General features: G+C 38.9%; 1 protein-coding gene across 1 annotated transcript; it reads left to right on the top strand.

Annotated features, from left to right (window-relative positions):
* The first annotated feature begins 1,184 nt into the window (after positions 1 to 1,184).
* LOC128484136 (astacin-like metalloendopeptidase) lies at positions 1,185 to 22,971 on the top strand. The gene is made up of 21 exons (XM_053460455.1): positions 1,185 to 1,253; positions 1,400 to 1,421; positions 2,102 to 2,167; positions 2,872 to 3,006; positions 3,103 to 3,220; positions 3,663 to 3,841; positions 4,238 to 4,319; positions 4,410 to 4,537; positions 4,643 to 4,752; positions 5,062 to 5,287; positions 5,562 to 5,680; positions 6,071 to 6,293; positions 10,852 to 10,876; positions 13,168 to 13,224; positions 13,719 to 13,775; positions 14,129 to 14,185; positions 14,324 to 14,380; positions 14,688 to 14,744; positions 15,271 to 15,306; positions 15,420 to 15,452; positions 22,881 to 22,971. The coding sequence occupies exons 1-21, from the start codon at positions 1,185 to 1,187 to the stop codon at positions 22,969 to 22,971; spliced, it is 1,947 nt and encodes a 648-aa protein (XP_053316430.1).
* The last annotated feature ends 2,740 nt before the right edge of the window (positions 22,972 to 25,711 follow it).

The following is a 25,711-nucleotide window of genomic DNA, read 5'->3' as shown; positions in this document are numbered from 1 at the left end:
GTATACAACGCGGAAGTTGTATACGCGTATTGCGTAGATGTCCCCCGCCGGCCCCGCAAGACACCCGGGAGTCTGCTCCGGTAAGTCGGGGGTGGGGGGCAGAGGAGGACAGTGGCAGCATATCTCGGGGGGGGAGGAGGAGGACAGTGGCAGCATATCTCGGGGAGGGAGGACAGTGGCAGCATATCTCGGGGGGGGGACAGAGTGGCAGCATGTTTTTTTGGTGCTTTTTTAAAGAAAAAAACTTTTTCTTTAAAAAAGCACCAAACTTTTAGGGTGCGGCCTATATACGGGGGCGGCCTATATCCGAGCCATATGCCATATCCGAGTATATGCAGATTTTTGTTTATAATCTGGGGCAGACCGAGAGACTGAAGCTAGACTTCATATCGAGACTGACTGGTATGTTTATTTTTTATTTTTTATGCATATAAGCTTTAATAGGCATTCTATGTAATACTCTGTTTAATTTTAGATTTCTGTAATTTTTATTATTTTTAATAAATAAGTAATTACTATTTTGAATTCTCAGTCCTTTCTTATAATTGTGCTCACGATTTCATTTATTGAATGTGAGGCCTATCCACATGTATAAAATTTAAATTTGGTAACTTATCACTTAGGGTGGAAAATAACCTCTTTTTAAGACATTACATGGGAGGAAAGGTGTGAACCCAGTGTGCTCTTTCTTCATTCAAGTATATAACTCATGGAGGCTGTGTGCGGGGTTTACATCTATTATATGTATATACAATACCGTTCAATGTACTAACAGAATTACAAAAGGGGTTTCTAATCATCAAACTAAAACTTGGATTAGCAAACACAACGTGCCATTGGAACACAGGAGTGATGGATCACTGAATATTGCAAAATAAAATGCAAGGTTGACAATATTTTTATGTAGAAAGACTAATCTTCTTAGGCTTTATTTTATATTTCCCAATCTGCTTTTCCAGATCAGAAGAAATAAATACCCCCCCCCCGTGTTTTAGTAATGAGGGTCACCTGAAAAAGAAAAGAAAATAAAAAGAATCCCAATTGAGTGTAAAGTGGGCGGTACTCTACCCCCTGTGGAGTCCCGGGGCTGCCTGCTGATTGGTCGGTCTCCTCCTCCTGGGGACTATATATATATCTGTCCGCATCCTCTGTCTCATTAGAGAGAATTCCTACACACAGTGACAATGGAGCTGTCCACGGTGCTAGTGCTGATCGCAGCTGGGTGGGCCGTTTGTGTGGCTTCACCTGTCCAGGTAAGTAGCTGAGACCCCGTCTTATCTTTACTCTATTGAACAGTCTCTCTTCTCTGCGCCTCTGTCTCGTCTGCTTGTGTTTGGGGTTTGGGGAATGTTTTCTGCCCTTATGCCGCCTTCATTGATGTGTCTTTATTTTCCCGCAGGTCATTCCGGACTCTAACAGCGGTACGTATTAAACCAAAAACTATTACTATCCGCTTAATACAGTTATTGTTGAACTTCTTTCTGAGTCTGCATGATACCAATACTTCTTCTTGTCTTCCTACAATACAGAGCCGTAGCGAGCTTATTTTTGCGCCCGAGGCAAAGATGGAAAGTTTTGACCCCCCCACCTATTTTTTCTTTACACAGCCTTTACACATAGCTGCCCATAAACCAACATATAGACATACACTGCCCTTACACACCCCTTCCTTTACACACACATATAGACATACACTGCCCTTACACACCCCTTCCTTTACACACACATATGCACATACAGATACACCCACCCACCCATACACACTGCCTGTACACACACCTGCCCATTAACACGCACTGACACATACACTGCCCTTACAAGCACCTGACCATACACACTGCCTTTAGACCAACCTGCCCATTAACACGCGTATACAGATACATTGCCATTACACACACACACATATGCACATACATACATACACCAGCTTTGGGGTTTGAGTCCTTACATCAGGAGTAACAAAAATGGGCAGACTCTAAAGCCAAATGGTTCTTATCTGACATCAGATTCTTTGTTTCTACTTTAGGAAAAACTATTCATGGCCTCTTGTCTTTGTGATTTCCTCCTGATTCAGTAATGTCTTCCATTTTTATTTTCTCAGAATCTGTTACCGACCCAAACAGTGATGACAGAACTGTATTTGAACGCATAGAAGCTATGAATAAAGGTGAGAGTTCTTAAAATGTGATTCTTCTGACGTGATGTGTATGAACATATGAAACTGAATGGGCATTATACTGAACATGAATGGGAGGGGTTAAATGATTCAGTGGAAAGTGGTCGTATCCCTATGGCAACCACCAAAATGTCCAATCTGATTAGCTGATATAAGATTGGTTATCAGACCTTGCTCGGGAGGCATTTTTTCTGTAAAACTCTCTCTGTAAGAAAACAAAATGTTAAATATAGTAATTTTAACGCATGGATGCGATATTTCAGCTGTTTATATGCCGGCACTTCTGAGCAATAAATTAAATTGAGCACACAAGATATTTTGATATAATTTCCCATCGATCATAAAACTTACCCTTTGCTCACTTTTATCTGCGGGGCACCATTTTCATTTGGATTGTAAGGGATGCTAATGACGGATTTGTGCCCGGTATTTGCTCCAATGGCTTCTTGTCTGGGCCGAATTAATCCCGCGTAACAAATTCATCACATTAGCTTACACTTTACAGAATTGTCTGTCGGTGTTTGAATGTGTAGCTCAGCCTCTTGCAGAATGTTTCTAGACGCTCCATACCTTTAGTAAAATGTACGCAGCTTACTATGTGCATTAAGATTGACCTTCAGGTCGGTTTATACAGAACCCCCCGCTTCGCTCCTCAAGTTCCATGTTATGTGATTTATTCTCCTGTTTATTTTCAGGTATCTCCACGCCACTACAAGAGGGAGACATTGCCTACAATATCATGCGCAGTACCATGAAATGTAACAGCTGTTTGTGGGATATCTCACAGAACGGGATGGTTTACGTCCCTTATGTTCTTTCCTCTGCATATTGTAAGTTATACTCATTACTGACCAGACGGCTTCATTCTCATGTAATAAGGTCGCTTTCTCATGTTAAGGAAACTCACGTGATCTTTCTGTCTGCAGCTGATATAGACAAATGGCTGATTACAGACGCCATCAAGGAGTTTGAAACAATGACCTGCGTGAAGTTTGTCAGCAGAAGCTCAGAAGCCGACTATCTCAGCATAGAGTCTTTACCTGGGTGAGTCTCAGCACCTTCTAGGTGACCCCAGGCTGTTAATTCAGAAAACCATCTAGCCAGGGCCAACCAGAAGAGTCTAACTAGATGGTAATATGGCGCTTGATTCAATGACCCGAATTGGAGTCTCAGCACCTTCTAGGTGACCTCGTGCTGATAATACATTCCAGGAAATAGTATCAGCCTGAAATTGTTCAGAGTTAGATGACATTTTTTGGTGTTAGTTGATTGATTGTTGAGCCCCGGGCTCTTTAAAAATCAATATGAACTGCATGAATACAGACAGCATTGGGCAAAGCATCTAGAAAGAACTGTAAAGATCATGACTTTTTCTAGAACCATTATGAAGGCTGGGATTAGGTATTGGCTTCCTGCCATCTTCAAAATGTAGCCTTTTTTCCATTGTTGTTCTCCAACATTTATGATTCTTCGACTTCTTCCTTAGGTGTTGGTCCCTTGTTTCCAAGATTGGTGGCAAACAGGTTGTGAGCCTCAATAAGAACGGGTGCATGAGCACTGGCGTCATCCAGCATGAACTGATGCACACGCTGGGCTTCATCCATGAGCACTCCAGGAGCGACAGGGATAACTACGTAGATATCTTGTGGCAAAACATCCTTCCAGGTGAGAAAGGTGATCACACGGGTACAACCCTAAACCCAGAGGCATTTAAGAGGCTATGAGGGTGGAGAATACACTCTATACAATAAAAGCAGTGAATTGACTCCCGAGAAGATGTTGTAAATACATTTCATATATCTTTTAGACCAATGTTTACATTGTAACATTTGAAGTCATCAAAACTTCCAAGACCTCAGAAGCCCTTTCTTAACATGAAACTCTCAATTGACACACATACTTTCCTTAAAGTATTCTTCATCAGGCTCATAAGGCTTCCCTGACTTGCTTTTGTCTTATATATTCTTTTTTTTATTATTATCTTATTCAGTGATATTATCTACTGGGAAATATTGACTAAAGGTGTCATTATATTACATCTGTCTGTTTGTTTGCTTGCAGTAAATCAGCCCAACTTTGTGATCAGAGATTCCAACAATTTGGATCTTCCCTATGACTACGGCTCAGTAATGCACTACCCAAGGCAAGTAGAATTCTGTATCAAGACGTTGCAACATAGTGTTATATTCCAGTTGGTCTTGAGCCATTTCTAATAGTCTTCATCTCCCAATAGCACTGCTTTTTCCAACCCCTCGGGAAGAACGACAATACTTCCCAAACCTGACCCCAAGGTGCCTATCGGACAGACGTCTGGAATGAGCCACCTTGATGTGATGAAGATTAACAAACTCTATAAGTGCAGTAAGTGTTTACTCAGTTCAGTGTCTTATTTTTGTTGTGACTTGGAAATATGAGACCTTATAAAATATTTGCTATTGTAAAATGTAATCTTCTTATTTTCTTCAGATCTTTGCCGGACAAAATTCACAGACCCTTCAGGATCTTTCTCTGCCGACGGCCTTTCCTTCGGACAGGACGGCAGCTGTCTTTGGCTGATTCAAACTCCAAGTAAAAGGGTGCATATAAAATAATCTAGTTATGGCTAAGCATAGTTTAACACAGTTTCAGTGAAAGTGATGACTGTTTTAGGGATTCATAAATTAACAGAAACCAAAAAATGGCTGTTTTATAGTGACTGGTCCACAAGAGTGGCTGTATACCCCGCATGAATGTTTATGAAATGGTAAAAATGTTGGTATTAGTAATGCTAAGTGGCTTATGAATCTATTGAATGTAAAGCTTTTTAATCTGAATGCTCTAACATAATTCAGTCCCATACATGGCGTTATTTACAATGACCTTCATGTGTCTTGTCTTTTCCCCAGGTTTCTCTGCAGCTCAGCGGCATCAACATCCCTCTTTCTGTCGGCTGTACTGAAAGCTACATTAAGGTATATGATGGCCCGTATAAATCTGATGAGGTTCTCCTGAATAATACCTGTGGATTTGAGATGATCCCACCTTTAATTTCATCTACAAACCTGATGTTGGTGGAGCTCGTGAGCAGCCAGGAGCCGGCTTTGAGCAGATTCAGTGCCTCCTATAATAACGGTAAGCCCCCTTTCCTGTTTCTGTTACATAGTTACACAAAGAAATCTCACCTTTTTAACTATGCATAATGCAGGGTCAATTACATTATGATCATTTATTACCTATTAATATAAGATTATTGCAGAATATGGCAATAGTTTGAATCTTGCATGGATCTTGCATTTTTCTTCTGTTTGGAAACTAAGTAAGCAGATGTGTATACTATATGACGAAACAGCGGGCAAGTGTGACAATTAAAAATATTCATTAATCTATTTTTTTTTTTTATTCACAGTTACCTATGGAGAGACCTTCATCAAGGATAACGGGATTGTGATTTCTCCATGGGTCAGAGGGTATTACCCCAACAATGTGGATGCTGTATATTCCATCATAGCCCCGCCGGGATATAAGGTGAGATATTAATTTAAAAAAATGGATATTACCAAATTAGCTCAAGAGGAAAATTAGTTTTTAGTCAAGGTTGATATCTTTTCTTGGACCATTGTAGAAAAATGTCCTCCACTACATCTTGTTGGATCAATAAATGTTATCAGACTAAGGATTTCAAGGTAAGATTTTAACACCAAAACCAAAATACTAATGAATCACATGAAGCATAATCTAAATAGCCTCCGATGTGTCCAAATGGGTCTTCCTGCTTAATGTTGATTTTCTGTACCATGAGCTGTCAGTCTGCACACAGATTGAGCGTCCATCAAAGCCCTTACGTTCTTCTCTATAGACTCATAATCAGTCTCTGAAATGTTCTCTGATAACCAGGACTGTGTCTTTCTCTCCTAGGTGTCCCTGACCTTCTCTTATTTCTATATGGAGGATTACCTAAATTGTTCCAAAGACTACCTGATTGTCACGGATGGAGCCGCTACGATTGCCCCAGCCCTGGGCAAATTCTGTGGGATGAAGTTACCTCCGGCTTTGGTGTCTTCTGGGAATGTAATGTTATTGCAGTTTCACAGCGATGACCAGAAAAACTCCTTTGGATACATGGCGTCCTATCGCTTTGGTAAGTCCCACCAGTTTCAGGCTATATGATGTGTTAACCTTATTCCTTCCAAGTTTATTGGACATTTACTTGTTACTCGTGGGTGCCTTCATACTAGAATATAACATGGATAGTAAGGATAACCAAATGAAGCTTTTTCATTAAGCGAATTATCCAGATTGGGATGTTAGTAATTTTCTGATATAGTTTAGGGTTAAAACTGCATGTGGTGTCGGCACTAACCCTTTGCTCTGTCCCGCAGTGACTCCATCGTGATCTAGAAGAAGGAGCGAGCAGATGTCCTTTGACCAGCCTGAAGACATTCAAAGTTAAAATGTATATAAATGTAGAGTCGTTCTGTAAATATTGTGAATCACTTGTAATTAGTCATCTCAATCACTTTTAACCCATTGTATGCCATTACTAATGACATCTGTTATTGAGGGTAAATATACTAGTCTGTTTTAGGACAAGTCTGTTAGACAGGGGCTTATTAACAGAATACGCAAGTTCTACCTGAGCCAATTTATTTCCCTATACGTTACCCCCAATAGTGAGGGTGAAAACAACATTAAAATTGACAATAACATTTACACTTATTAAGACACACAGGTTGAGTAGGTGAGGTGGCCCTGGTCTTCCAAGCTTACAATCTATTTTGCAATGGCATATGTTCTACAAATCCTCCGTGACATTTAGTTGGTACCCTATGGGATTTATATACGTTTGAAGGAATTTCAAAGCTACGTCTTAAACGTGGTAAACTGAATGACCTTTTATGACTGTATATTATGTTGCTTTGAATAAGGTATTTTAGTTCTAACTAAATAATTACTGTTGTCCCTCAATTCCTTCATCTGCATTCATTTTAAATACAATATTGTTTTTTTTTACCTTGTATTAAATACACTGTACTGATACACTACCCGAGTTTGTTGCATTATTTAAAATGAACATAGTCATATAATGCTGCATTAAATGAGATACAGATTTTGAAATAAAGTAGCCTAGGAGTGCATATGATGGCTGGGGTGTCCCTTTAACACAATCATTCTATTTTGTGTTATCATATTATTGCTAACACGGATTAATTGGAGACCTCAGCTCCATTTCTCGTCTTAGATGTGCGTACCTCCCAACATTTCAAGATGTTAAAGAGTGACACTTTTTTAAAAAAAATCTCGCAGAACTCGCATATAGGGGGTTAAAAGGCATACCATGGGACAGAGTAGCATATAGGGGTATAAGGTATTTCTGGAGGCAGAGTGGCATATAGGGGGTTAAAGGCATTTCTAGAGGCAGAGTGGCATATAGGGGGTTAAAAGGCATTTATGAAGGTAGAGTGGCATAAAGTGGGGGTGAAAGGCATATCATGGGGCACTCTGCCTCCAAAAAAGCCTTATGCTCCCCTTATAACACCCCCCCCGACTTACCACTGCTTCTGACTCCCTGGTGGGGCAGTGGGTGGAGGCTGGCATTCATGAAATTAAAGGGGCTGGCGAGCACGCACTGCGCCACCCACTGGCATGCCCGCCAGCCCCTTTAATTCATTAGGTGTGGGTGGCTGGAAGAGGCTTTCAATCCTGCCCTGACACATGGACCTGCTGGGCCACCTGGAAATTTCCCGGTATCCTGGTGGGCCAGTCCGGCCCTGGCCTCACCCATCCTCTGCCCCTACAAAGCGGGACAGAGGAAGGGATAGGAGGGACGTTGGCATAGAGACCCAAAATCGGGACTGTCCTGCCTAAATCGGGACAGTTGGGGGGCATGGATATGAACCCTGTCCAAGCTTCATATTGTTTTATTTTCACAGCTTTCTGGAAGCCACCTGATATTCATTAATGATATTAGTCTTGCCACAAACCTCACGTTCCTTCTATTTTCCTTATTGCACAAATACATACATAGCTCCAGCAAACACACTGTAACAAACCCAGCCAGCCCTGTGCAAGGGCGTTCTTACCCTCCTAGTGGCTCTTTTGAGCAACAAATGGGTTATCAATAGACTTGGGCGCCGGGGGGGTCTTCGTCTTTGGAGAAAAAAAAATTTTCGTATTCCGCGAACATTCACCCGGTCCTGTCTTCTCTTCGGGCGAATATTCATGGACATTCTTTATGCTCGTTTTATCTTTGTTTACTCCCGGTTGCCTAGCAGGGGTTAATACGGGGTTAGGAAACACATTGGAGCAGCAGCAGCAGCAGATGCTTTGGCGCCATGAAGGTACGTGTGTGCGACTCTATTGGTCGCCGGCAGGGGGCTCATCTGGCATTAACGAATGAATTGCAGAACTGCCTTGATGGCAGGCGAACCCCCTGCCGAAACAACCAATACAGACGCGCACACACTCCGATCCGAGGTGTACACATTACACATTGCCCTAAACTGAGGGCCAAGTTCCTCCGAGCAGTTGTCTTGTCTGAGACACGGGGATTATTTATTTATTTATCATACACACACATCCATAGATGTTTAATAAAAGAATAGGGATTTTACACCAACACCAGCAGCATTGGAAAAGGCGAATGTGTGGGCAATTGGCGACCCGCTCACCTGTAAGTTTGGGGGGGTCATAAGACAGGAGGATCCAGGTCCCCTGAAGCAATGCGGGGGATCTGGATCTTATTCTCATAGTCAGACCTATTTGAGGTCTGATTATAAGATGGCCCCGATTATAAGACGAGGGGTATTTTTCAGAGCATTTGCTCTGATAAAAACCTTGTCTTATAAATCGAGCAAATACGGTAGTACTTTCCCCGGCTGTCAGAGATCAGACAGATGGACGCAAACAACCCCCGCTGGTAACCGCCCCTCCTTCCGGCTGCAGCGGAAGTTGCCCAGGTGAATCATGTAGACGTCTACCTGCTGCCCGGACAACACACCGGGAGTCAGAAGCACCGGTAAGTTTTGTGGGAGGGGGGTAAATGGAGGGCATAAGACATTTCTGTAGGCAGAGTGCTCTTTGAAATGCCTTTAACCCCCTTAATGCCACTCTGCCTCCAGAAATGCCTTCTGCCCCATAATATGCCTTTTAACCCCCTAAATGCCAGAGTGGCATATAGAGGTATAAGGCATTTCTGGAGTCAGAGAAGCACATAGGGGGTCAAAAGGCATATCATGGGGCACAGTGGCATTTAGAGGGTTAAAAGGCATATCATGGGGCACAGTGGCATATAGGGGGTATAAGGCATTTCTGGGGCAGAGTGGCAAGCCTGGGAGCAGATGTGCATAACTGGGGGGCAGGCTGGAAAATAAAAGGAAATAAAAACAATATATTTTTCTCAATCATAGCTTTTATTTAAAAAAAAATAGTTTACATGAATTAACATTTAGTGGTAAAACCTTTTTCCTATAGGGTCGTCTTATATTCAGGCTTTTTCTTTTTTTCTAAATTAATATTCAGATTTTGGGGGTCATCTTATAATCAGGGTCATCTTCTAATTGAGCAAATGAGGTACATTACAACTTTTGTTTTTCTCTTCATTATTATGCTTAATAGAAATAATGTGGGCATCTGGTATGTTATGGCTAGCAGAGGTATGATGGTGACATCACTGTGCTCACATTATAGTCTATGTATTTATTTATTTATTTACTCATTATGATAATTTTTGTATATTTTATGTTTTTTGGGGGTTTTCTTTTTTATGGAATTGACATTTCGTTCTGACTACCACATGGTCATAACACTGTTTGAGATGCGCAAGGGTACAATCGTGCGTTATTAGTTGATATGTCCACCGGTACAACATGTATGGACCATGATATATTCAATATACTGACCCAAATCATGGAACAACCAATGGAAAGGAACCCCATGCTAGCCCTGATAATCAACCTGGTGGAGAGGCTGTCCAAAGCCAGCAACACATTCAATGAATATTTGTCTGATTCATCTTATAGTGGATAAACCACATAGGACGTGGTAGAGTTAGCAGCGCACGATAAGAATACCCAGGAATCCTTTGAAAAAGTCTGCAAGATTTTATGGCTGAACCTCTGAAGATAACCTGGGTGGTGAAGAAATAAACTGCAAGTCAGGGAAAAATTACATAAAATGTCAATAAAAGGCAATATGAAAGACAGAGATAAGTGAAATCATTCTTTATTCCCTTGTATTCATTTCTGATCTGTATCCCCTTTATGGTCTCAGATATTGAAATAACCAGAACAGCTGAAACGTTGTTACTTTGTTACCTGTGAAGCCTCACAGAGAAGGAACATGAATGGCCACTGAACAGGGGCAAGCAGAGATAATAAATACAACCCCAACCCCCCAACCACCCAAACATTTCATCTTAAAGACATTCATATGAAGCCCAAAAGCAGCTGGCAGGGAAGCTTTTAGGCATCCAGTTTTACCGCCTACCAAGAACATCATTCCCGTGAGCTGAAACGCCGAATGCGTGAATAATTATAATATATCATGGACACCACTGACACTGATTTTTTTATATGATAGCTATAACAATTTTTTTATTTATATAGATATATAATTATATAGCATATGATGATGATGATGGTGAAAGCAGAAATTGTAACAAATGAATTACTGATATAACGATATATTTTATTATTCAGAATTTGCTGCTTCCTGTGAAAGAATGTATATAACCCTGTTGTAAATAGTAGAGATGCAGTAGATTCCTCAGAATGTACAGGAAGAATCCTAAATATATCCTGATCCTGTCCCATGTGGAGGCCAAAAATAAGATTTCACTTGGACCCCACATGTTACACGTTGTCTTCTTTGCCTCCTAACAAAAAAATGAGTTCCCTTTCACAACGGTCAGCGGTAAAGTCCTGGCAAACGCATCTCCTTCCTTCAAACCGGTCAGGACGGCGGAGCGATTAAAGTGAAGGTCGTTACAGCTGCCTCTAGGGTGCTGGATGGGTGTAATGCAGAACCGGTGGAGGAAGCCGGTTATGGATGTTCAGTTTCATAGATGTTGCATATAATATATATATATATATATATATATATATATATACTATAAAGAGTGTGCATCATCTTATCTACAGAGATATTTATATTTCCACCTAGACCCATCAGACTGATGTACTTACACATATTGTAATGTGAAGCTGTTGGTAAATGCATAGAAGTGGCATAAGTTGACTCTTTATTTAAACTATAAATTATCCAAGGCTTCCTAAGACTTACCTGCCGGATAAACTTGCATTATGTGGTAACATTGTCACTGTGCTGTAACCTGCAGCTTTAGTGAATAAGTCACTTGGAGATTAAAAGTCTCCAAGGTCTATGTAACAGTCCAAATAGTGTCATTTGATTTCTGTGTCCAAAAAGGCTTTAGAGTATCTCATAACTTTATCATCATCATTATCACTTTTATCATCTTTTTGGAGTTATTCTAAGCTGTGGGTAAGAATACTGAATCATAATAAACTATCTCCATTTCTTCTGCTGTATTAAACATCACCTCAGCACTTATAACTCCTATTGCCCCCAGGCTTCTCCTATTATATTTTTATTTACATGGCATATCCATGTGATGTTAACATGGGGATCCTCATGCACCTCTGTGGGGTTCTCACCAATTATGACATCACTTGTTTTCCTGCTGATGTGTAGACCGCTGCCACCAGACTCACTATCTGTTTATCTGAGGAGACAGCAGAAGCGATTTAATAAGTGCCTGAAAAATGTGGTTTAGCGCCATCAACATTTCCAGGATGCCTCCAGAGGCCGGGTAAGAGAAGAAAGGGTTGCAGGGAAATATATTTTAGGATGGTTTTTGAATCCTGTGCTGTGGGAAATGTGTATTCGGGGCACCATTTTTCCATCAGAATATCACTTGGGCAGATAAAATACATCTTTATTTAGCACATAATATGAGAACTCCATCACATTTTAGTTACAGAGCACCGGCAGGTTCTGTGGCATCAGCACACGTTGAATCGTTTCAATGGGTTTCACCACAAGAGATAATTGGGACAGATGAATGGGACAAACAGCGAGTGACGCGAGTCCCACCATCTCTGAAACACAAATTCATCACTCATTCTTTTTTGTCACTAATGGCAGTAAAATGTATAAACTTTTAAATGAAGGCTTTGGTATTTAGGCAGATAGGCTCAATGTTTGTTGTTGTTTGTTGCACAAAACATGGTTGCCATAGCAAAAACGGAATGTTCCAAATGATATGGCCATTCCCATCGCTGTTATGGTTATAAGACTGTTTTTATACATAACCCTAATTCCTTCATTATTAAGGCTATGGTGTTCCCCAAACCCATGAAATTTCTTCTATGGTTGTTCAACCCTGATCCCCTATTACTTTTAGTGCACTCCACAACAGATAGGGATTCTGTGTTATATGAAGAAGCCAACAAACCATTTCACACTACAGAAGATACAATAAAACATATAAGATAACATTATTTATTACATGACAGCAGGGATCATTTTCAATATTTATTGTTTAGGTTTTACTTATTTAAAATGTTGAGATCTAAGCGGTCAAAAATGTAACTATTCCAATGTACATATGGAGTAGATCCAGGCTTACCTTGTTAGTTCTACTAAATCCATAAGGCTCCTTAGGTTTTTTTATGGCTCCATCTGAAATGCTAGAGATTTCTTTTATGGTTCAACCCTGATCCCCTTTTTACTTTCAGTGCACCCCACAACAGATTCTGTGTTATATGAATAGGCCAACAAACCATTTAACAATACAGAAGATACAATAAAATGTAAACTAATACATCACTTATTGCATGACAGCGGGGATATTTTTCCTACATACTAGTCACCTGAACTAATATATCAGCTGATATATAAAAAACATTCTTGTAATGGGTTCATAGCAATTATTTATACCAAGGACCGTACAATAATATTCTATTCACTAATTGTTTTGTTTTTGCCATCAATAGTGATGCTAATGATGGACACAAATCTGTTCTAAGGGCCTCTAAGCTGATGCACCCCGGGTGAGTAACCGACAAATGTTTGCTGCTTAGCTTTTACTTATTTCAAATAGAGATGAATGCGGTCAAAACATTTACTATTTCAACGTACATATCGGGTAGATCCAGGCTAATCTTTTTAGTTCTTATTAAATCCATAAGGCTCCTTATGATCTTTTATGGTTCTGTTCAAAGACATAGAGAAGTTTTCTATTGTTGTTTAACCCTGATCCCCATATTTACTTTTAGTGTAACCCAGAACAATGTTTAACACTACAGAAGATACAAAAAATACATTATTTATTGCATGAGAGCAGGGATCATGTTCCTACGTACTACTCACCCGAACTAATATATCAGCTGGCGATATGCAGACATTTTATTGCATTCATACAGACAAATCCTGGGGCTGTTGATCTATAAGTAACATTCTTGTAATGGGGTTCATAGCAATTATTATTCCAAGGACCGTATAATAATATTCTATTCACTAATTGTTCTGTTTTTATCCTGAATAGGAAAGCTAACAACTGGCAGAAATCTGTCCTTAGGGCTGCCCAGCTCAAGTACCCTGGGTAAGTAACCAATGAATGTTTGTTCTTTCAGCTTATTCTTTACTTATAAGAAATATTCTCGTAATGGGTTCATAAAAATTATTTCTACCAAGGAGCACACAGGAATATTCTAAATAATCTTTGTTCTGATTTTGCCCTTTTTACTTTCAGCGAACCCCACAACAGATAGGGATTCTGTGTTATATGAATAGCCAGCAAAACGTTTAACACTACAGAAGATACAATAAAACATATAAGAAAACATTATTTATTATTTAAGAAACATCCTTGTAATGGGTTCATAGCAATTATTTATAACACGGAGCGCAGAACAATATTCTATTGACTTTTTGTTTTGTTTTTGTCCTCAATAGAAAAGCTAATGACGGACTAACACCAGTCCTAAGGGCCCTGCAGCTCACGGACCCCGGGTAAGTAACCGATAAATGTTTGTTCTTTACGCTTTACTTATAAGAAACATTCTCGTAATGGGATCATAACAATTATTTATACCAAGGAGCGCACAAGGATATTCTAACCAATCTATGTTCTGTTTTTGCACTCAATAGGAAAGCTAAAGATGGGACTAAATCAATCTTAAAAGCCCCGCAGTTCAAGTATGACGGGTAAGTAACCGATGAATGTTTGCTCTTAACAAATTTAGGATTTACTTATTTGAAATGTCGAGATCTATGCCTCCAAACCTTTGCTATTGCAATGTATATATAGGGTAGATCCAGGCTTATCTTGTTAGTTCCTATTAAACCTATAAGGGTTTTTAGGATCTTTTATGGTTCTGTCCTAGACATTGCCCGGCTCTACATGTTTCATAAAGATTCACATAGAAAAAACACCTTGGGCCAGCATGCAGCTTTTGTTTCCAGATAACAACAAAATTCTATCCACTTATTGTTTTTTTTTTGCCCTCAATAGGAAAGCTAAAGACGGGACCGGATCTGTCCTAAAAGCCCCGCAGTTCAAGTATGACGGGTAAGTAACCAATTAATTTTTGCTCCTAACAAATTTAGGCTTTACTTATTTAAAATGCCGAGATGTATGCGCTCAAAAGTTTTATTATTCCATTGTACATATATATAGGGTAGATCCAGGATTATTTTTTTAGTAAGGCTCTTTACAAGCTGTTAAGGTTCTGTCCTAGGCATTGCCCGTTTCATAAAGATTCACATAGAAAAACACCTTGGGCCAGCATGCAGCTCATTTCAGAGGCATATAATTGGGATATAATTCTAGCCTATTTATTCTCCATACATAATAATACAACAAACACAGAATGCTCCATGGATGTTTATTTCTATTAAAGAGAATGGTAAGAACATCTAATAAATCCAAACTGACATTGAGTTTTTGTGTTCTATCCAGAAACATCTACAGCTTCCTTCATCCAAAACCAAGGTAGGTTTCACGTTTGTCATCATTTTGCTGATGTTAGCAGAAAACGGTGAAAAGTTGTTTGTTTCCATTTTATTACAAACCTTCTTCTCTACTGTCTTTTTAGACCATTGGATCCAGAAGAGCCCATGGATATTGATATGTAAGTGTTATGGACGCTTCTATTTTTGGGATATTGCTAATATTCAGTTGATATCTCATTTGTTAAACTAAGTGAATTAACAATAAATGCCTACTTATTATTCTCTTTTCCAGAATGTGCGAGGAGGAGCCCATGGACACTTCTTAGTAAGTTTCATTGACTTTTTAAATATGGATGCATCTTTATTCTTGTCGATAAACTCATTTGAGCAGAGCCCTGCCCCCCATTACAGTCTGCTCGGCCAAATATCACCAACAAATGATGGGGTTGGAGTTCCAGAGACTTTCTCTTTATAATTACAGACGTGTAAATAATGTGCCTCTTCTATTGACTTAATTTTCATGTCTTCCTGCATCCACAGGTCATGCGATTGGATATACGATTGGAGAAGATGAGGGAAGAATTGATTGGGGGGAGGGGGGATTTCACATCAGAGGGGATTAGGATATTATATAAAATTAAAAAAAAAATGTTCTGTTCATGATTGGTTCTTTAAAGTCTCCACATATCACATGATTATCGATCACCATGGATTACGCCACGAAGGACATTGAAGGACAGACACATCGGAGCGCGCAGCCTGCCTGGTCTTGTCTGTTATGGTGCACAGAGTTAGTAGTTTGCTGCTTACACAGTATTACCATCCCCCAATGCTTTAACTTCCCATCTGTCAATCCATTTTGTAAATCATATGATGTCGTTCTACTCAGGTTATACGAGATGAAAACTTTCTTATCGTCTTCTGTTTCCTGCAAACCGTTTAACGCAGAGACTGTGCCATTTCTGTTATAGTGAGGAGGAGAGGAGTGCCGGTTACTCTGTATCCGGCGGCTTTATATGTGAAATTCCATGAAACTTCCAGCAAACTAATAATAACCATTGGGATCTTTGGTATCGCTTGGCATAAAGCGAAATAACATTTTATATTTAATATTGGCCAATTCTAAATATTTTAAGTTTAAGAACATAATGAAATAAATAACTTTCTTTTTAAGCTATTTTATAGAGGATTAGAAGTAATGTAAGAAAGTCTACATTTACCAAGAGAGTAGTAGATAAATAGAACAGGGTCCCATCAGACATGGTTGAGGCTAAAACAATGACAGAATGTAAACATGCATGGAATATGAGATTATTTTTTGTTTCCTTATTTGCTATATATTATTTTACCCATTTTTTCATAAATTACTGAACACAACCTTTCAGATAACTACCTCCTGTATTTGACATGATTACTGTAGAATCCTGGGTAGAGATGAAGCTCGGCACGGTTCCACCCAGCGGGTTTAACCCTTACATTGCCACTCTTGGTCTTATGCACTTTGAGCAATAATGTAGATGATGACAAATAAACTAAATATAGCCAATATACCTAATAAATTATTTTTAATTAATTAAAAAATGGTTTGATGGGCTTCGTGTCCTGATCTTGATGGCTCTATCATTGGGATTTTAGACCTTTTGCTAGCTATTTGGCTAATTGTACTTAATGATTAGCTTGGAGTTTTGGATACATGTTTGTACATATTTGATTATTTTGCAGGGAATATTGCTACATTTGTACTTTTTTAAGTAATGAAATCTTTACACTTTGGTATTCATGCCATTATTTGTAGCCAATTTACTAATAAATAATAAATAACAAATCATGAGATATCTCATTATTACTTATTGCTTTATATAGCGCCATCAGATTCTGCAGCGCTGTACAAAGTGTAGACAGGACATAACAATACATATATAACATAACAATATGACATACAGAAAAAACAGGTGAGGAGGGCCCTGCTCAAAAGAGCTTACAATCTATAGGAGCATTAACTCTTTGATCCGTGGTGAGTGGATCTTTGTATTTATGTTTAGTTGTATTACATGACCGGGGAGACTCCATGCGAGTCTGCTCCTCATATTTAAAATATTTTGGTTACTATTATCAGGGCGCTAGTCATACTTAACTGATACTTCATTATCAGCTGATGTAATAAAGTAGTGAGCAGCCGCCTTCTGTGCGCATGCATCCAGCATAACCTGTGGATCCCTGGCTTTAAAACTTCAATACTTATTTTATGACCCAGAATATATTTTGTTTGGGAAAATAAAACAAGAATACAGAAGGAAATTATTTATTTACGTCACATGGAGAGTTGGGAGATCCCCAACCCAATTATTATGAACACAATAAGGGTACTGGGTTTCCCGTTACGCCCTCCCAATTGAAAACGCCGCTTCAAAACCCTCAAAACAGGAGAAGTCGGAGAAAACAGGAGAAGTCGGAGAATACATCATTATAGAGGTGAAATGTTGAACCTACAAAACATTGGCAAACTATGCTTTATATTCGTAAGGGATAATTGTGTTGATCCGCACCAGATTCATTTACTACCCCCTATCCTATAACAGTTTATTTGAGATCCAGGTCAGAGATTCCAAAACCCTCATTGAAATCCAGAATAAGATTCAGTCTTTGCTTCAGGATTGCAGGTTATAAGAGTTCCTATCAGTAATTCTGGAAACCTGAACCCCTGACAGAAGCCCCCGGTGAGAGGCGTCCATGTTCACTCTGAGACTCTGTGTTCCTTCACTGTATGGAGGAATCTTCCGTTCCAAACATGTCTCTGATTTAAACATTCAGAATCCCTGCTGTATCTGGGAAACCTACATCTGAAAGCGATACTTATTTCTTCCACTTGTAACATTGATCACTTACCCGCTTCTGTTTCCAGTATCTGCTGAATCTGCAGTATATATAGAGTTAAATCAGTGAGTTGTGATAACATTACAATGTCTGCATGATTCCTGGGATTATAGACAAGACACCTCGCATGTTCATATTGCCAATCTGGGATATTTCTCAGGTTTCTATCCCTGGTTTAGAGACGTTGATGAATACGGGAAAAAAAACTTTTGATCAACTTTCTAGACATTTAACAAACAAGAGACTTCTGATAATAAATTGGATAATTATAATATTATATCATGGACTTAGTTGGAAGTATTGTTTGAAAATGCAAAATAAAGATTTTATTTGGCTTCTTGAAATCAACATTCTATCAATTGCTCTGTCAAACACCGTGCATACTTGGTTTCAATCAGATATTACAGTAATATAGGTTAGCATCGACACAAACCTGTTTTTTTCTAATAAGCTTCCATTGTTGTCAGCCATGTGATACTTTGGGAGAGTTGCTCAAACACCTAATGTATCTGATTCTTTATGGCAATGCTAATATAGACTGTTCCTCCCAGGGCCGAACAAGACATTGTGCTGCATGGGTCCCAGGATAGAATGCTCATCCCCCACCAGCACAACCTAACCATCCCCACATCCATTATGTTACATTAACAATAATATATTCGCTCTCTCACTCACACTCATTTAAACATTCACTCATGTCGTTCTACCTTCTTCACCGACTGCTTCGGCATCTCCTTTCCTGCAGCTCCGCTTCTTCTCATTCTTCTTTCTTCGCCTGCTTCTTCGTGAACCTAGCCTCTTGGTCAAGGGAGTATTTGGCACCAGGGGCAGATACTATATTTGGTAGCCGCCCCAACAACCCCTTGCCACTCCCTAGTAACTCACATACGCGCTGGTACACATTTTACACACATTTGCACAGACTTACACACTCACGCCAATGCACTAAAACACACTCATACACATTCATGTTAACATATTCTCCCTCTCACACACACAAATCTGAATGTTTATGCCTTTTATGCTCTCTTGGCTGTGCTCCCTTTTTGTATATTTTTGTGATGTGCATCTACAGGTTCTGACCAAACCTTAGGGTTTAGCAGCCCCTCCTGACTCACAGGTGCCTCATTAATTATATCCAGAGAAGGCTTTAAATTGCTTGACAGTCTCTTTTCGAGTTAAAATGCAGAGCGGCCCCTCTAATTCAGCTTTATGGTAAGTAATATAACCATGGGAAAATAGATAGGAGTTTCTAAACTTGGGGTACTTTGCCGTAGTGGCGGGATAAGCGACATATGGCCATATAGTGTGACGGAATCCCCAATATTTATGGCCTAGGTAGGGGTTTCTTGAATGGAATTCGCTGGGTATGCGAATTGTCTCTCCATTGAGCTTCGACCAGGCATTCTCAAAACTTCATGTCTTCGTTTTATGTGCCATTCTCTTCCGTATCCGTCACAGTACGTGACGATAGGGACGTCGCAGGATCTTGTTTACACAGTCCGGTTCTTCGTCCGTCAGTTTATAGAAAGTCTTTAGACAAGGGGTTCCTCTCGTACATCGTTCAGGTGAGTTATAGAAGATTATAAAAGTGTGTTTAGGTTTATATACATAGACGTTCTTTACATATATTTTTTTCAAAAGCACCACCTCTTTTTCATCATTTATACAGATTTCTCCAAATACATCACACATTGTTTCAAGCTTTTATTTTCCCTCTTTCTTTATTAATAAGGGATTAAGGTTTTGAGAAGCGGGAAGAAGAGTCTAGGAATAGACGTTACAAGCACCAATTTCAACACAGTAGAGATTCACATATAGAGAGAAGGGACCAAAGATTTGACAAATTAATAGAACAAACTCCAAGATATAACAAACCGTTAAAGAGAGAGAGAGAGAAAGAGTCATATGAGAAAGAGGGGAGACCCAAGAGACATTTAAACCAAAGAGAAGAGAAACTTAGAGAAGAAGAAAATGAATTTGACAAAACAGAGTCAACTATGAAAGATTTACCAAATACTTTTTTAGATTTAGACAGTCGCCGATTAAAACCTCTAGTAGTAAGGCAAAAAGAAGAGCTATATGCAAAAAGAGTAAGAATTTCAAGTGGAGAGGAAAGAGAGGAGGAAAAATGATATCCAATAAGAAAAAGAGCATTAATGAAATATGGTCTGAAAATAAAGGTGGTATTTTTTATTTATCCCATAGATAAATAAATAAAGAACAGGAAAGAATATTAAAAAAAGGGACAAATTTGCCCCAACAAAAAAAAATGTATGAGTTCTCAGCATATATTGATATAAGTTCGTTAGGAATACTACGGTCAAAAGATTCATTAAAATGAATCCCCCAAAAGAAACACCTGTAATAAGTATAGAAAGTAAAGCTCAAACCAAACTAAAAAAACAAATCCACCTTTTATCCTACCTCATATAAGTCGGCAGCTTTGGAAATGTTTGAAAAGATGGTAACGGATGATTTGAAAAGGATAAAAACATCAAAATAGGATAAAAACAATTTAAGCAAATCAGAGTTGAAAATGTTGAAAGAATTAAGGAAGGATCAAGAAATTGTAATTAAAGGGGGGGTGGAATAGTTATTTTATCAAAAGAGTACATGAAAGAAGCTTATAGACAATTATGCCAACAAGAAACATATAAAAATTTGAAAGGTGACCCAACAAAGGAATACAGTATAGTGCTAAATAACTACATAGAATATGGAAGAACCTCTAATTTCCTTTCCAATAATGAAGCCAAATATATTAATATGGCCAATCCAAAAACACCAGTTATTTACATTCTACCAAAAATCCACCAGGAAGACCCACTGTCTCTGGGATTAATTGCCTTTTTTTCCCCCAATTTATCTGAATATCTGGATATTATCTTACAACCATTTGTACAAGAGATGAGATCATATTTAAAAGATACAATTAGTATACTTAGGATAGTAACAGAATTAGAATGGAAAGAAGAGTATATATCAGTATCAAGCGACGTGACGTATACTGGAAGATAAAGCCAATTATTCTCCTGAATTTATAGAATACATTATAGAAGGGGTTAATTTGGTGCTTAAGAAAAACTATTCCTGGTTTGATAATAAATACTTCTTACAAATAAAGGGCACGGCGATGGGCACAAAATTTGCCCCTAGTTATGCCGACCTGTTTATGTCCAAATGGGAAGATCAATTCATCTGGAGTGAGCATAAATGGAGTACACATTTGGTTATATTTTATAGATACATTGAAGATCTGTTTTTTGTTTCGAAGGGCAGCAAAAAGGATTTTAGACCAGTTTATAGCAAATTTAAATAAAAATGAACTAAACATACATCTAAATACAGTTTACAGCAAAGAACGAGTCCAATTTCTAGATTTGGATCTCTATGTGGAAAAAAATAAAGTTAAAACTAAAACTTATTTCAAAGAAGTGGATGCCAACAATTCTATAGAGCAAGACAGCTGTCGTTATGGCCCACGGATGAAAGGAGTTCCAAGAAGTCAGCTATTACGTGTAAGAAGAAATTGTACGGATACTAATATGTATCAGGAACAAGCTAACATCCTTAAGGAATGATTTATAGAAAAAGGCTATAATGCTGCAGCGCTAGATTTAACTATACAACAAGTTGAAAAAAACAAAGAGGTCAAGCCTACTAAAATATAAAAACAGGAATAAAAATAAATTTGGGAAAAGAGGGCCCTCTAGTGATATTAGGATATAATAATAAAGCGAAGGAGATTGAAAAAATATACAAAAGCATTGGAAGATCCTATTAAAAGATTAAACCTTAAAATATATGTTACCTAACACCCAAAAATAGTGTTTAGAGGTGTTCCAAACCTAAAACAGAAACTATCCAACAGTTATTCGAAAAATACGGAAGAAAACCCGTGAAAAAAACAATCCACACTGACTGGAATAGGAGGCTTTTATGGGTGCAGAGACTCTAATGTATGAAAAACAGTAGAACAACAAAAATTCCCTATAAAAAAGGGATATCATATATATCATATAACAATGGAAAAGAACACAAAATCCAAAAACCACTAACCTGTAACTCAAAATGTTTTATTTATATGTTGGAATGCAATGTGGGCTGCAATATATAGGAAGAACAACACGGAAACCGAACATCTTAGGAATATAAAGAAAGGGTTCCTACAACATTCGGTATCCAAACATTCTATAGAGTTTCATAATAAGGATCCAAAAGGATTAAAGTTCTGTGCCATAGAAGAGATCCAGAAACATTGGAGAGGAGGTGACATCATAAAACAAATAGGACGAAAAGGAAATGCAATGGGTCTTTGATTTAGAAACTTTGAAACCTAAGGGGTTAAATGCCGAGTTTGATCTCTATACTTTTCTTTGATCTTCTTTCAAATATACTATTATGTAATGGGTTAAAACATTACATGTTTCTACAAACACATCACCATAAAATATATAAAAAAATTATTAAGAAGATATAAGGAAACAACTAATGTTTATGTGAAAAAATAAAATTAAATGAGAGCGGTATGATATATAAAGCTAAGATGTTTAATTATAAATCCAATACCACCTATATAGCCATATATCTCGTATAATTCATTTATTTAAAGAATACAAAAGAATATAGGTAATAAAGATAGGCAATTATTGATAAAAAAAAAATCTAGTAATAAAGGCTTATTAATAAAGAAAAAGGGAAAATAAATGCTTGAAACAATGCGTGATGTATTTGGAGAAATCTGTATATATGATGAAATGTTATATGTAAAGAAACGCGTAGCGCTTTACTTTCTAAAAATGTTTTTAAGACTTTTAAATATTTATTATAAATAAAAGATTTACCTACTTTTATTTCGAGTGCGGTCCTCCTTCAGTGCCGAGGGTCCGGAGTCGGTGGCTGAGACCCTGGAGACGGGATTTAAGAGTTTGCTGCAGTGTGACCCCGTGGAGAAGAAAACCAAATAACGAGCGGAATATTCAATGAAAAGATTAATGAGGAGCACACATTATTCACGGAACATGTGATCAACACCTACGTTATAAGGTGGATCGTACCTTAGCTGTATTACACTATTTGTGGTTTTTTTTTGCTACTTTCTTTTACTTTAAGATTGCGTGCATTAAGAAGTCATCTTCCCAGACACCTACTAACCAACAAAAATATATATATTTTTAGCATCTTCATGTTAGGTTAGGTGACAAATGAACTATTTTTCGTATTTTGAGCGGGAGGTTCCAAAGTATAACACATATGTAATTATGTCTGTTTTCATGCATCGAGAGTCAGCAAAAATGTATTATTACCGTTTGGAGAGAATGCTGGTTATAATGAAATGTATCCAGCAGCCAACCCAGGGGAGATATCTCGCCAGCTATGGTGGACCAACAAAGGGTAACTTGCATGCAGATCTCATTCGCTTTTGTAATGCTTTTCAAACAAGATCCTTTTCACCGATGGTTAGTTACGTACTTTTAGGAGCACTTTATCTACATTATACAATGTGTTGGGTTTTATCAATGAGTAGACTTATAAATGTGGATCTCTTTTGTTCCTTCCGCGCTGCTTCTAGCATTAGTTGATATTAATGAGTTTTGACTGCTTGGATTATTATTATTTTTTGTTTTATATCTGCAGTTCCTGATTACTTGCCTAGATGCTGGAAGCAGGTAGATCAATCTCTAGATTGTAAGCTCATTAGAGCAGGGACCTCCTCACCTGTTTCTGTCAAATTACATGTATGTTATATACCGTATTGGCCCGAATATAGGCCGCACTTTTTTCCCCCACTTTAAGTCTTTAAAGTGGGGGTGCGGCCTATATTCGGGGTCTAGCGCCCGACGCCCGGGACATGCAGTCCCGGGCGTCGGGGAGGCAGCGGGGTCAGGATACAGATCCCCCGCAGCGGTGCAGGGGACCTGCATCCTACTGTCTGATACGCTCAGACAGCCTCCCCTGCCAGCACTTTCCACGGGGGGAGTACCGGCACAGGAGGTTGTCTAAGCGATGCGCCGCTGCCGGTGAACGTCCACATGATGCATTTTACACCCCCCCCCCCGACTTACCAGAGCAGACTCCCGGGTGTCTTGCAGGGCCGGCGGAAGACATCTATGCACATCGCGTATACAACTTCCGGTTCCGGTGCATAGATGTCCCCCTCCGGCCCCGCAAGACACCCAGGAGTCTGCTCTGGTAAGTCGGGGGGGAGGACAGAGTGGCAGCATATCTCGGGGGGGGAGGACAGAGTGGCAGCATAGGTTGAGGGGGGACAGAGTGGCTGCATATCTTGGGGGGGGAGGACAGAGTGGCAGCATATCTCGGGGGGGGAGGGACAGAGTGGCAGCATATCTCGGGGGGGAGAGGACAGAGTGGCAGGATGTTTTTTTGGTGCTTTTTAAAGAAAAAAAACTTTTTCTTTAAAAAAGCACCAAACTTTTAGGGTGCGGCCTATATATGGGGGCGGCCTATATCCGAGCCAATACGGTACTACTTGTTATGTCCTGTCTGCCCATTGTACAGCGCTACGGAATACGATGGCGCTATATAAAATAATAATAATAATAGAGCGGCATTAATAAATAACTGTTAAAATGTCTGGCCTGCCCGTCATCTCTCATGTCTCTCGTTCACTGCTTTAGTGCTCCCGCGTGGTGCGTGCGGCTTTGGCGCTGAGTGCCGGGATGTCACGCCATATCCTGACGCTCAGCATCAGTCGCCAGCACACAGTCTTAGGGAAGGAACAGACCTCGCGCTCCCTTCATTTCGGGCCGGTGGGAGGATGACCTGTGATTTTTTGCATTGGGATTTCTGAATTGCAAGTCCCAAAGCTGTAAAAAGAAATAGCGGAGTTTTTTCCCCCCTGACATCTTTTCAGTTAGTTGCTGTCATTATCCTTTGGAGAAATAAATTACGTTTTAATATCCGTTAGAGTTATTTAGCTGTATTGACCGTGAAAGCTCTGGTTACCGTACCTTTTGTATCTCAGTGATTAACAAATGTCCTAAAATGCCTCTTTACTCATGAAAATTACTTTCCCAGATAGGAGAGATCATGGATCTTCACAATGAAAGCATTCCATTCAACACAAAGGAGGTCATTGAAGACATATATGTGTTTCTTGGCTTTCGTACAAATTTAAATACATTTAATACTATTTATTATCCATATTTTGTTTAACAAAATGTCTACGCGATGAGCTATAGACAGGTATAATTTGTGGTGAAGATTATTGGTAATACCTATGAAAGCTTCCATTTCGGACGTGTAGAGGTTGCTCCCGGATCTATTTTAGTACCTATGAGATATTTCCTGATTCATAAATATATTTACTGAAGGAAAAATAAAGAATGCAGTATGAAATTTATCATATAACATGTTCTAACTTTTTTAACTAGCCTATTATGTTTATATGGCCCTCAGACATTATAGTATATAAAGGGTTAAATATAAAGTGATTACAATAGGACATTTAGCACCTAAAAGAACGGGTCTCATAGCAAGAACCCTTCATGGGTTGCTTTGGTACTAAAACCCGTTTTCAAACATGGTGCAGCTACAGTGTTTGAAAATTGAGACTGTTGGCATGTGTGCAATCTGGGTACAGTGAAATATGTGATAATACATATTTTTTCTAGCGATACAGATTTAAAACATTTCTGCATACCTGCATACCAGCTTACCTGCATACGTGGCGCTCCTCTTCCCTGC

The sequence above is a fragment of the Spea bombifrons genome, chromosome 3 (genome assembly GCF_027358695.1).
Source record: "Spea bombifrons isolate aSpeBom1 chromosome 3, aSpeBom1.2.pri, whole genome shotgun sequence".
NCBI classification, from domain to species: domain Eukaryota; kingdom Metazoa; phylum Chordata; class Amphibia; order Anura; family Pelobatidae; genus Spea; species Spea bombifrons.
The sequence above is the reverse complement of the archived record's forward strand: the minus strand, read 5'-3'. Positions and strand labels throughout refer to the sequence as shown.

Excerpts from the sequence above, each read along its gene's own strand:
- LOC128484136 (XM_053460455.1), top strand. The coding sequence starts at position 1,185 with ATGGAGCTGTCCACGGTGCTAGTGCTGATCGCAGCTGGGTGGGCCGTT. Across the intron at positions 2,168-2,871 it reads CATAGAAGCTATGAATAAAG|GTATCTCCACGCCACTACAA; the intron begins GTGAGAGTTCTT and ends GTTTATTTTCAG. Across the intron at positions 13,225-13,718 it reads TCTAAGCTGATGCACCCCGG|GAAAGCTAACAACTGGCAGA; the intron begins GTGAGTAACCGA and ends TATCCTGAATAG.